Here is a 12,511-nt window from a genome sequence, read left to right as displayed (position 1 = left end):
GGGAAGGGGAACAGCCAAGTTGTCCTTAAGTCTTAGTTGTGGTGGGCGCAGCTAGCTCAGCTCCAAGTCCAGTCGCCATCCGGCCGCCTGACCACAGCTCACGGCCGCTCAGCTCAAGGTGCCATGTTCAATCTTAGTTGCAGGTGGGCACAGCCCACCATCCCATGCAGGAGTCAAACTGGCAACCCTGTTGCTCAGGGCTTGCCTGTTAACCAACTGCGCCACCCAACCGGCCCCCCATTTTACATTTCTAATAGCAATGCACAAGTGTTCCAATTTCTCCACATCTTTGATAGCACTTGTTTTTTCTGTTTTCTGTATTTTTAAATAATAGCTCTCCTAACCAGTGTGACGCACACTGTTTTTAATTATAAAGGTTTCATTGTCTGTTTTACTGTCTGAAAGGGATAGTCTCCCACATACTTCTCCTTTTTTAGGGGTTTCCTAACTATTATTTTCTCCCCATGCTTATTCATTTACATATTGTCTATGGTTGTTTTTGTACTAAAATGACGGAGTTGGTTTGTTGGGACAGAGACTGGAGAGCCTACAAAGCCTTCAGTATTTACTATCTGACTCCAGAAAAAGTTCGTTGACCCCCTTGGTCTGAGATCTGAATTAGAATATTCATATCTAATCATGAACATTAGGCTCACCTGTAGTTTATCATGAAAGCTGCCTGGAGTTCACCATATTCTTACTTTTAAACATTTTATTGACATAATTTGCACACCAAATACATCACCCACTTAAAGTGATAGATGATTTTTGGTATATTTACCAAGTTGTCTAACTATCGCCATAACCTAATTTTTAGAACATTTTTATCATCCCAAAAGAAACCTTATATCCATTAGTAACTGTTCTTTTTATTTCCCAAAATTTTATTCTGAAAATTTTCAAACACAGAGTTACAACAAAATTGAAAGAATTTTACAAACAAAACAACCACTCCCCCAAACCACCACTCATATACCCATTATCTAGAGTCTACTATTAACATTTCCCTATACGTTCTTAATCACATTTCTATCCATCCATTCACCAATCTGTCTTAATTTTGGTGCATTTTAAAGCAAATTGCAAAACTCAGTACACCTTGCCCTAGTACTTCAGTGTGCGTATCACTAACTAGAGTTTAGTTTTTGTTTATAGGTTTTTCTCTTTTGATGTAAAATTTACAAGAAATGAAACCCACAGATCTTAGAGATACATTTAGTGGTGCATGTCTCCATGTAACCCAAACCTTCATCTAGATGTGGAGCTTTGCCACCATCACTCTAGAGCTTCCCTTGCGCCCGTCATTCCTCCCCTGTCCCTCATTGGCAACCACTGTTCTGATTTTTCTCCACCTTAAATTAGTTGCGCTTTCTATAGAATGTCATGGGTATGGAACCATACTGTGTGTAGCCTTTGGTGCTTGACTTCTTTCACTAATGCTTCGGAGATTCTCTCATGTTGTTGCATGTATCAGCAATGTGTTCCTTTTCATGGCTGAGTAGTATTCTTCTAGCTATTTTGCAGGTTTCTTTTTCTTTACTGAGTTCATTTTTTTTAAATGAAAGATAATAATGGCTTTACTGAGATATAATTCCCATACCTTACAGTTCACCTATGTAAGTGTACAATTCAGTGGTTTTTAGTATATTCACAGAGTTCTACAATCAATTTTAGAAGATTTCATCACCCCAAAAGAGACTCTGTACCACTAATGGTTATTCCTCATTCCCTACCCCAACCTCACCCCCAGTTCCTGGAAAACACTAATTTCCTTTCTGTCTCTGCAGACTTGTCTATTCTGGACATTTCACATAAACTATACAATACCTTACTGAGTTCTTGTATTGTTTGATCCAGGCCTTTCTGTATCTTATTCCTTGTAACTCTCATATTAGCCTTAGGGTGAGGTCCTACTTCTGTCTGCTACTGAGGAATTTGAGTTAATATGAGAGAAGCTGATTACCTTGTCCTGGGTCCTAAAGCTGGAGTGGCAGCTCTGGGTCCATTCAGTTGGTGCCCTTTCCATGGCCCAGGTTGCCCCCCAAAGGGCTCTTCCCCTACCCCCAGTCCTCAGGCTTCCACCAGGGGGTGGGGGGCTGCCCAGGTGCGTGGCAAGGCCCCCTTGGAAACTGAATGAGGTCCTCCCTCCCTGGCCGCCCCCCAGGTGTACATGTTCCTGGTGAAGTGGCAGGACCTGTCTGAGAAGGTGGTCTACCGGCGGTTCACCGAGATCTATGAGTTCCACGTGAGTGCCCAGTGGGGCGGGGTCAGGGAAGGGACGCCACACCCAGTCCCAGCTCTGCCTTTTGGGGAGGAGAGTGACCCAGGTGCTGGCTGGGAGCTGAGGCGCCTGGAGTCTCCCCTCACCAGCCCACAGTTAAGGGGGCATTTTTTTTTAACTTTAAAAAACATTTTACTTAACGCATTTTTTATTGTGGTAAAATATGCATAACATAAGTGTATAACTCAGTGACATTAAGTATACTCACAGTGTCGTGTGACGGTCACCACCACCCATCTCTAAAACATGTTCATCTTCTCATACAGAAACTCTGTCCATTCAACATGAACTCAAGGGGGCATACTTTAGGGACACACTTGTTTTGTCCCTGCAGGGGGCACCCTAGCCAGTGTCACCACCATGGTGGTTATCCCAGGAGCTTACACTTCCGCTCATGGTCATTACCCTGATGACCACTGGTGGATCAGAAGGGGGGGTGATAATCCTGACACCCAAGAAACCAGATCCTCTCCTTTGCAGGTGCCTGCTGTCACCAAGGTTGACACGAGTAAATCCCATAGGCTCTAAAATCCCATAGGGTCCCCACACCAGCAACTGGTTGGAGAATTGAGGGTGGTCACTGGAGGTGAGGGATGGGGGGGGCGGGGAAGGGGTCATGGTGTGCAGAGCTTGGCTGTTGATTCCTGGTCTGAGACAAGGTCAAGTGGATGGAGGGTCCACAAAAGCCAGATGGGCCCTCCTTACCCAGGAAGGGCATCTTGGACTGTGCGACTTCCTGCATTTCTCTTGTGTGAGTAATTTAAAGCTAAATGCAGATAAATGCAAAGAAGACTATAACCAGCCCTGCACACCCAACACCTGGCTTCACAGCTGGTGTCACTGGGCCATTCGCTACAAGTCTTTTTTAAGATAAGGGAAGTAAAACATTACAAAAGAAGCGGAAGTCTCCCTTCACCCCATACCCTGTCCCAGCTTCTCCCCGGGTGACTGCATACACACAACACACACACACACACACACACACACACACACACACGCTTGCAACCATGAACAATCTGCACTGGTGTTGAGTGTGCATTTTCTGTAGTCTATATAAAAGCCATCAGGGTGCTGCTGGCTTCCTTCTCTGTCTTATTACCACCACTAAGTTATATGTTTGAGACCTGTCCTTGCTGATAGGTGTGTGGTTCCAGCTCACCACTGTAAACCATTCTGGGTTATTCCATTGTAGGATTAGCCTCTTTAAGTAATTGGTGGACTCATCCATTCAACCATTATTTATTGAGCACCATTTAAGTACCAGGCATGTTCTATTTGGTTAGCAGGAAACACTGCTGAAGGTGACGAGGGTACAAACAACAGATGCAAATCCTTGCCCACCCTTGTAGACCTTAAGTTCTAGTGGAGGAGTCAGGATAATGGACCAAAAAAAAAAGTAATTTATGTAGTGTGTTAGGTGGTCATTAGAACGATGGAAAAAAATAAAGCAAGGGGAGGGGGCGGACTGCGTAAGGATGGCTTCACTGACGGGGTGATTTCTGAGCAAAGATTTGAAGAAAGGGAAAGAGAAAGAGTGCCACTGATACATGCGGAGGAAGAATGCAAGCAGCGAGTGCAAAGGCTCTGGGGCAGGAGTCGGCCTTGAGTATTCAAGGGTGGCTGCAGCAGAGTGAGCAGGGAGAGAGTCGTGGTGGAGGGGTGAGTGAGATGGGCAGGGGCACGCCTCGTGGAGTCTTGTAGACCAATGTGAGGCCTTTGGCTTCCACTCTAAGTGAGTCGAGAGGCAGGGGGCGTTCTGAGCAGAGGAAGACAGGATCCCACTTAGGTTTTAAGAGCATTCCTCTGGGTGCTGGATTGAGGACAGGATAGAGTAGAAGGGTGGAGTCACAGGAGAAGGTTGTAGAATCCAGGCCTGGTGGAAGCTTGGACCAGGGAAGTGGCAGTGGGGGTCGTGAGAAGGGTCAGGTTCTGGGTAGGTACTGGGAGTAGAACCCAAAGGATTTGCTGGTGGCTTGGATGTGAGGTGGGAGAGAAAGAGAGGAATCACGGATGCCACCAGAAGTTTAGAAGTTTAGTCCAAGCAGTTAGAAGGGTATTTAGATCATTCCCAATTTTGTGTTTTTACAGTGTTGTAATAAAGAATATTCTTTCACATCTCCTTTCCTGTCTAGAAAGCCTTAAAGGAGATGTTTCCTATCGAGGCAGGGGACATCAGCCCAGAGAGCAGGATCATCCCACACCTGCCAGGTGAGAGGCTGTGTCGCCTGGCCCGGGTCACCTGTCCTGGCTCCCCACACCTGCCCTCCAAGCTGCCCCCTGCTCCCCTACCCCTTCTTGGACTTGATCTTGAGAATGTGCTCACTGGTTCTCTGGTGCCCTTCCCTGGTCCGGTCAGCGCCGCGGTGGTTTGACGGGCAGCGGGCAGCAGAAAGCCGCCAGGGCACGCTCACCGAGTACTGCAATGCGCTCATGGGCCTGCCGGTCAAGATCTCCCGCTGCCCACACGTCCTGGACTTCTTCAAGGTGCGCCCCGACGACCTCAAGCTCCCCACGGACAGCCAGTGAGTGGCCTCCTCATCCCCTTCCCAGGCAGGCAGGAGAGGAAATGGGGTGGCAAGCCCCACCCTGGAGGAGGGCAGGACTGAAGCTCAGAGAGGGGAAACAACTTGCCCAAAGTCACACAGCTGGAAGCAAAGTAGGTAGGATTCCAACCCGGGCCCATGTGACCTGGAACCCCCCAGCATCCTTTCCATGTCTCCACCTGGACCACTCTGAGCCTTATGATGCCAGGGAAGGCATTCTAGGTAGGGGGTCCGAAAGCCTTCTGAAAGTAGTTTGCCATGTGAGACGGGGTGGTGAGAGCCACTGCAATCCTGGGTGCCGTGGAGAGTGCTGACAGACGGTGAAGTGCGAGTCCCCAAGAGGATGTGGAGGTTGGTGGCCTCCGTTAATTGCTGAGCACATCTCAGGCCCCTGGCTCCCTTTTGTCACCTCATTCCCTGCCTGCCCATACCCCAGGGGTCGTCTGTCCTCAGGGTACTGTGTGGAAAGCATCTGAGAGTCTGAGTAAGATCTCAGGGGCACAGCCTGAGAAGGTCTCTCCCTATGTCCCTCTCTGGCCACTGAGTGTGGGGGGAGACCAGAGGACAGGGTTTCCATAGACACAGTACCGCTCCAGCCAGTGCTTTGACCCCGGAATGCATCCCTGGTGCAGGGAAGGGCAGCTCCTGTTGTCCAGGGTGGCGGGGTGCCCACTCCTCATTGGCTGCTCTCTGCAGGCTCCAGAAGAAGGGAGCTGGTCCAGGAGCTGACAGGAGCCTTTCCTAGTCCCAGCGCGTCGCTCTATCCAGCTGGGGGAGGAGGCCCTTACTCTCTTCAACATCTGGTGCCTTCTTATTGGGGTCTACAGGAAGCACGGCCCCTCCTCAGGCTGGCTGAGCTGCCGCCCTGTCATGCCCAATACCCCTTCCTTGCTATCTTGTCTCTGCAGTGGCCCCCATTTCCCACATTCCTTTTCCTGTAGGAAGTTTTTCCGTAGGTCCACTAGAAGCGCCCCATTCCCCAGTGGGAAACGGAGCATCTAACCCAGACTTCTCTCCTGCAGGGTGAAAAAGCCAGAGACATACCTGATGCCTAAAGATGGCAAGACTAACGCTGCGGGTAAGGGCCAGAGGCAGCCAATGCAAGTCACCCTAAGGGACGGTGACATGATCTGGGACCGTGACATGATCAGGGACCCGAGCATGGAGTGTGCAGGGTGTTGGTGGCCACACTAAAGAGTTGGGATCTTTGAGTGTCACTGGACGGTGAAGGGAGCTCCTGGGAGATGAAGGTACTTACCTTGTCTCCGCGGCTGCAGAGCCAGCACAGATCCTGGAGGATGCTGTGACTCAGTGAACGAACAGGTTTAGGGGCAAAGGTGGCCTTCAGGGGTGCCACAGGGGCACGGCAGTATCTAATCTTTATTGCACGATAACTGCTAATAATACTACCTAACATTTACCGAGCACTTACTCTGTGCTGGGCACTATTTTAAATGTTTTCCATGTATTAACTCACATAACCATCTTTATAACAATATGAAGTAGGTACTATCATGCTATGACCCCCATTTTCCGGCTGGACACATTGAGGCTGGATTTAAGCTGAGACTCTCACCAACTGTCACATAGCTACTAAATGTGGAGCATGATTTTAACCAGTCAGTGGGATGCCCAGACGAGTACTCCGGGTCACTCTAAGTATGGTCCAGGGACCAGCAGTATCTTAGCCAGCTTGGGCTGCCATAACAGCTACCACAGACTGCGTGGCTTAAACAACACACATTTATTTCTCACATTCTGGAGGCTGGAAGTCTGAAATCAAGCTGTGGCAGGGCTGGTTTCTGCTGAGGCCTCTCTCCTTGATTTGCAGATGCTGCCTTCTTGCTGTGTCCTCACATGGCCTTTCCTCTATGTACACACAACCTGGGTGTCTCTTCCTGTTCTTATAAGGACCCCAGTCCTGTTGGATCAGGCCCCACCTTTATGACTTCATTTAACCTTAATCACCTCCTTAAAGGCTCTATCTCAAAATACAGTCAGATTCTAAGGTACTAGGTGTTAGGGCTTCAATGTATGGATTCTGGGGGGTGGGGGTGGGGGTGGCGGTGGGGAGCGACACAATTCAGCCCACGACATGCAGAAGCAGTAGCGTCACCTGTGGACTGGTTGGAAATGCAGTTTCTTGGGTCCCACCAATAGAACCAGAACCTTGTTTCTGCATGATTTCCTGGGTGATTCATGTGCACATTAATGCTGAGGAGGCCTGCTCACTAACCTCATCAAATGAGGAGGAGAATGTGTGTAAAGTATGTGACTAGTGCTGGGACACACTAGGCGCTCACTAAATGCACGGCTGCAAAGACTAGCTTGTCTCTGCTGCTTTCCAGCTTGCAGGGCGCATCCACCTGTGGCATCCACCTGTGGCTGGGTGGGGTTGGGATGCCAGTGCCAGTTCTGGTGGCCTCCACAGGGGACCACAGGGGGAGCCAGGAGGAGGCGGCCCACCCCCGTAGCCCACTCACCCTGCTTTCTCTCTGCCCAGACATCACGGGCCCCATCATCCTGCAGACATACCGGGCCATTGCTGACTACGAGAAGAGCTCGGGCTCCGAGATGGCTCTGGCCATGGGTGACGTGGTGGACGTCGTGGAGAAGGGCGAGAGCGGTCAGCCCCCTTCCCTGCCCAACCTTCCTTCCCTGCTGCCTGGGCCAACGGCCACAAACCCCCACCAAGGCTCTGCCCCTCAGGCAGCCTCGGGCCTCTTCCCTGCCTGGCCCGCTGGGGCCCTGACTGTCCTCCCACATTGTGGGTCATCCTATCTCTGAGCATGTACCCTGGGGTGGCTGTGGGTCTCTGCATATATTGCCTGCTTCACTGCGCATGTCTGGGGGTCCTATCTGAGTGGGCAGGCCAACTCCTCATGTGTGTGAAGTGGGTTCTGAGCTGTGATTCTGTGACCCTGTGTGTGTGTGTGTGTGGGGGTATGTGACTTTGGTGTGGAGTGGAGTGAAGGTGACACTTCTGAATCCGAGTGTTGGATATCTGTGGGTCTGTGTCCAAGTGTCCTCACCGCCCTGATGGCTGAGGGAGGCTGCCAGGCCCAACCTGACTTACTGCTCCACACCCCTAACACAGGCTGGTGGTTCTGCCAAATGAAGACAAAGCGTGGTTGGGTCCCAGCGTCCTACTTGGAGCCCCTGGACAGTCCTGACGAGGTAGAGGACCCAGAGCCCAACTATGCAGGTGCACTCTGCCCTCCATGGCTGTAAGGGTGTGGGAGGAAGTGGTGGGAAGGGCCCTGGGGATATTGAAAAGCCAAAAGGCAGACATGATGGGGGCTTGACAGAGGGGTGTCAGGGCTGACTGACTGTCTTGGGGGCCCTGGTAGGAGGTGGTGCCCTTGGTCAGGGCAGGGCACCAGGAGGTGGAATAGAGGTGGGGAATGATAAGGTCAGCCTGGGACACTGGGTGGCAGTCTGCTGGGACCAGGTCCAGTGGAAAGCTGAAGGGTTAGCAGACCTGAGGCTCAGGAAGGAGGGCTGCCTGGAGGAGGGTTGCTGATAAGAAGGGGAAAACTGGCAACCCCCAGGTTGGATGGGGTCCTTGTGGAGTTTGGAAAAAAATAGAATTGGTTATCCATATTTTAAAATGGGGAGATTTCACAATTTTATGTGGATTTATGGCTCCTCTTTAAAAACTGGAAAGGTGTGTACAGCCCCACATGCCAACAGTTGGCTGGAGTCGAGTGGCTCAGGTGCCACATAGACGGGTGCTACACTCCCACACTTCCCACCCAGCCACTCCTTTATTTAGGTGCCTGACCAGGCCTCTGCAGCCATGGAGCTGCTGGCGCCTGGTGTGGGGGGTGGTGGGTGGGAGTGGGCAAATCCCCCTGGGTCGAATGGGTAGAGGGCAGAACTCCAGGATGCCCCCACAACTGGCTGGGAGGAACCTTGCAGAAGGGGACCAAGGACAAGCTGGAGGAAGCCCAGGCCCAGAGAGGCAAGAAGGGGTGGGAAGCCTCAGGCTGGGCGGACCCTCACACCATGCCCCTCCCCCCACCTTGGACCAGGTGAGCCCTATGTCACCATCAAAACCTACACTGCCGTGTTGGAGGACGAGGTGTCCTTGCAGGAGGGTGAAACCATTGACGTCATTCATAAGCTCCTGGACGGCTGGTGGGTCATCAGGTAGGAGAGCACCCCTCTTTCCCTCCCCGCACTGTGCCTGCCCTGAGGGTCAGCCCTGGCCTGGGGCAGTGCCTGTTTGTGCTCAGTGCTGACTTGGCTGTGTGACACTGGGTATGCCACCGCCCCTCTCTGGGCTCAGTTTCCACCGTGGTAGGGGATGAATGATAATCCCACCCTACCTGTCTTTTGGATTTAGTGTGCTTGTCAGAATGGGTACATTTTTCCTTTGTGACTTGAGGTCACTTCCCCTGACCAATCCATCTACTATTCCTTCTCCAGCAACACAATGAATTTTTGTATTAATTATTATGTTTGATAACTGGTAGAACTGACCCGTCATCCCTGATCCCTTTAAATCTTTCATTGCACTTCCCCTCTGTTTATTCCTCCAAATGAATGTAGGAATACTAGTTCTCTCCCCCACCCCCCAGTTTTAGGGAAAGTAGAATCCCACGGCTTGTAGAGCCATTTCCCTGGAGCCACCAGTCCTCCCCAGGTCCTTGCACATGTTTTCAGTGTCTTGGGTCACAGGGCCAGCCGATGACCCCAGCAAACCCGTGGCCATGGCACCTATCCTCAGCATGGCCCTGGGCTGGAGGCTTTGAAGCAGGGTTTCTCAATGTTTTAGATCCACACTCAATTAATCCCCATCCTGCACCCTGAGAATTTGCTTGTGATTCTCCTACCAGGCAAGAAGAATCAGCTTTACTGAATGAAGTTTGTATTATGCAATGTTTTCTTCACTCCTAAATATTAGTGAGAATGAAAAAAAAATCTTTTCAACAAATGATGCTGGAACAACTGATATCCATAAGGAAAAACAAAAAAAAAACAAAAAAAGCCTAGATCCCTACCTCACACCATACACACTTATTTGGGATGGATCACAGGTTTTACCAAACACAAAACCCAAAACTAATAAGCTTTTGGAAGATAGACCTTGGTGATGTGCAGGTGGGTGAAGGTTTCTTAGGACACACAGGCAATCACCATAAAAGAAAAACGGACAAATACAACACTGCAGATGTCTTACAGCAAATACACGTCTCTGGGGAGATTTGGATCTGCTAATTTCCTCCTCTTTCCAGTATCACAGCTGGGAGGGCTTGTGTTGCCTCAATGAGGAAACTGAGGCCCAGAGGGGCAGGGTCTGGTGTTGGCCATCCCAGGTATCTGCAACCTCCCAGCTAGCTGCCTTGCCCCCTGTCAAGGGAGCCCTGATCTCCCCACTGCCGGGGCTTCTGTCTCTGTTGCAGGAAAGAAGACGTCACGGGCTACTTCCCGTCCATGTACCTGCAGAAGGCAGGGCAGGACATAGCCCAGGCCCAACGCCAGATCAAGAGACGAGGGGCACCGCCCCGCAGGTGAGCAAGTCCCTGGGGCTGGGGGCTGGGCGGGGCTGAGGAGGGTGTACCACGGGTTCCCTCTGTCGGGCCTGGATTGGCAGGGCTGGGGCAGGGGACCAGGGCTCCGATCCTGGCTGGGGAGTCAGCACCCTCACCGGGTCAAGAGTCTGAACATGCTCCCGCTGTCCCCCGCCGCGCCGTGGGGCTGGCACCCAGGCGGTAGGAAAGCAGGAGTGTGAGGTGGAGGTGAAGGTGAAGGCGCTTGGAGCCCTGAGTCCTTGGGGAGGGTCCCTGTGGCAGCCCGCAGGGCCTCCTGGGTAGGGGGCCGGCTGAAGTCCGGTGAGGGGCGTGGTAAGTGGACCTGGGCTTTGCGGCGCGGCGGGGGTCCGCACCTGTGAAGGGCAGCTGCGTTCAGGCCATGCCTCCCCGCTCCCACCTCCCCCTGCCTACCCGCACTTCCTCGGGCCAGTTGTTGGACCCCAGGGGTGGCCATATGAGCCCCCGTGGGCAGGGACGCGGCTGCGCGGGGGCAGCGGGGACACCCGGGTGATGACCAACGCCCCTGCCCCGCCCCGCTGGGCCCAGGTCATCCATCCGCAACGCGCACAGCATCCACCAGCGGTCACGGAAACGCCTCAGCCAGGACACCTATCGGCGCAACAGCGTCCGCTTTTTGCAGCAGCGTCGCCGCCTGGTGCGGCCCGAGCCGCAGAGTGCGGGGAGCCCGCTGAGTGAGTGCGGGACGGGGCCTGGGGGCAGGGCGGGGCCAAGAGGGTGATAAGAGGCGGGGCCTCTCACTGGGCTGCGCCGTCTGCCAGCAGAGGAGCAGCCGCAGACTGAGCGCCCGAAGCCGCAGCCCGCAGTCCCCCCACGGCCCAGCGCTGACCTCATCCTGAACCGCTGCAGCGAGAGCACCAAGCGGAAGCTGGCGTCAGCTGTCTGAGGCCAGGGCACCCACCCCAGATGGCGCCCTGGCTCCTCTGCCCCTTCCCCATCCCTGTATATATGAGTATACAGCCTGAGGTATGGACGCCGAGGGCAGCCCCGGGCCCCGCCCCACCTAGCTAGCTTATAAGCCATCCTCAATAAATGTTGCTTGGAGTGGACAGAGGCTTTGCAGAGACGCCGTTAGGGGGAGGGGGTTGCTGGGCTCCGTCTTTGAGGGTATTTCTAGAATTAGGACTGAGGGCTTTGGGCTTTGCTGGAAGGAAGTTGCCAAGAGCCAGTTGCATATTGCGCTGGCCTTGGTCAAGATCAAGTTTGCTCAAGGCCAAATGCAAGAGGAACTGCTGACCCCGCTGGCCGTTTAGACAGAAACTGCCTGCTCGAACTCTGGCCCCACTGCAGAACAGTCCTGAAGAAGTGTGGACATAGTGCCTAGTCAGGGAGACGGGGTGGTGTGACCCTGTATGTGTACTTTAGTTGACAAAAAACAATGTTATTTAGATATAGGGAGGAGGCACTGCTTATTTTTCAGAGAGCCTGCTCAGTTTGGAGGCGGTTCCAGAAAGCAAATATTCACTGATGAGCAGATCCTCACCACTTACCCCAGCATTACTGCCAGCCCATGGCCTCGAAGGCATTGCTGGTGGGTCTCTCCCAAAATGCAAAGACACTAAGGTGCAAACTGGAGCTGCAAATCTTGCAAAAGTTGCAGCTTGTCACGAAGGCCATGGGTGGCATGGACAGCTGCTCCTCCTGTGGCTACGTGAGGGTAGGCAAGGTTGGTCCTCTCAGAGGTCAGAGAAAATCCACAAGGAGCCAGACAGATACTTCTCAAGAGAATAACTGACCAGCAAACGATTGAGAGAGGCCTTGGGAAAACCACTGGGCCCTTAATTCCTTTTGCAGAACCCTATTTGCTGGAAAAGTTCAGTATCAAGGACTGTCATACAAAGCTGTGGAAAAACCACAGGTGACCCTAACCTCATTGCTTGTTCAATTGCAATTATAACTTAAAAAAATTAAATACAGTGTAAAATACTTATTTTCATATTTAGTTTCACTTTTCTCAAGGTAAAGTCCTGATCAAACATTTTCCCCACGTTTTCTGTATTTCTGGTCCCCTGGAAGTGGTCTTGTGCTGGCGTAGAGGCCCCCATGGTGGGTGTGCCCGAAGTCAGGAGAACACCCCTGCAGGCCCCTGCCATGCACAGGGAAGCAGAGAAGAACACGGCGGGGGGGGGGGG

The 12,511-nt window shown here is 52.2% G+C and overlaps 1 protein-coding gene across 2 annotated transcripts in view; it reads left to right on the top strand.

Annotated features, from left to right (window-relative positions):
• Positions 1-11,428, top strand: part of NCF1 (neutrophil cytosolic factor 1) — a 20,863-nt gene extending 9,435 nt beyond the window's left edge. Inside the window, exons 2-11 of one of the 2 annotated variants that reach the window (XM_019646816.1) lie at positions 2,165-2,245; positions 4,414-4,489; positions 4,638-4,803; positions 5,847-5,902; positions 7,328-7,450; positions 7,922-8,029; positions 8,859-8,976; positions 10,233-10,340; positions 10,908-11,053; positions 11,141-11,428. In XM_019646816.1, coding sequence (XP_019502361.1) covers positions 2,165-2,245; positions 4,414-4,489; positions 4,638-4,803; positions 5,847-5,902; positions 7,328-7,450; positions 7,922-8,029; positions 8,859-8,976; positions 10,233-10,340; positions 10,908-11,053; positions 11,141-11,265 — 1,107 coding nt within the window. In that variant the 3' untranslated portion in view covers positions 11,266-11,428. The remainder of the gene's footprint in view (positions 1-2,164; positions 2,246-4,413; positions 4,490-4,637; positions 4,804-5,846; positions 5,903-7,327; positions 7,451-7,921; positions 8,030-8,858; positions 8,977-10,232; positions 10,341-10,907; positions 11,054-11,140) is intronic. The other variant, XM_019646817.1, reaches the window with a different exon arrangement.
• The last annotated feature ends 1,083 nt before the right edge of the window (positions 11,429-12,511 follow it).

Source organism: Hipposideros armiger, unplaced genomic scaffold (genome assembly GCF_001890085.2).
Source record: "Hipposideros armiger isolate ML-2016 unplaced genomic scaffold, ASM189008v1 scaffold_107, whole genome shotgun sequence".
NCBI lineage: Eukaryota > Metazoa > Chordata > Mammalia > Chiroptera > Hipposideridae > Hipposideros > Hipposideros armiger.
The sequence above is the reverse complement of the archived record's forward strand: the minus strand, read 5'-3'. Positions and strand labels throughout refer to the sequence as shown.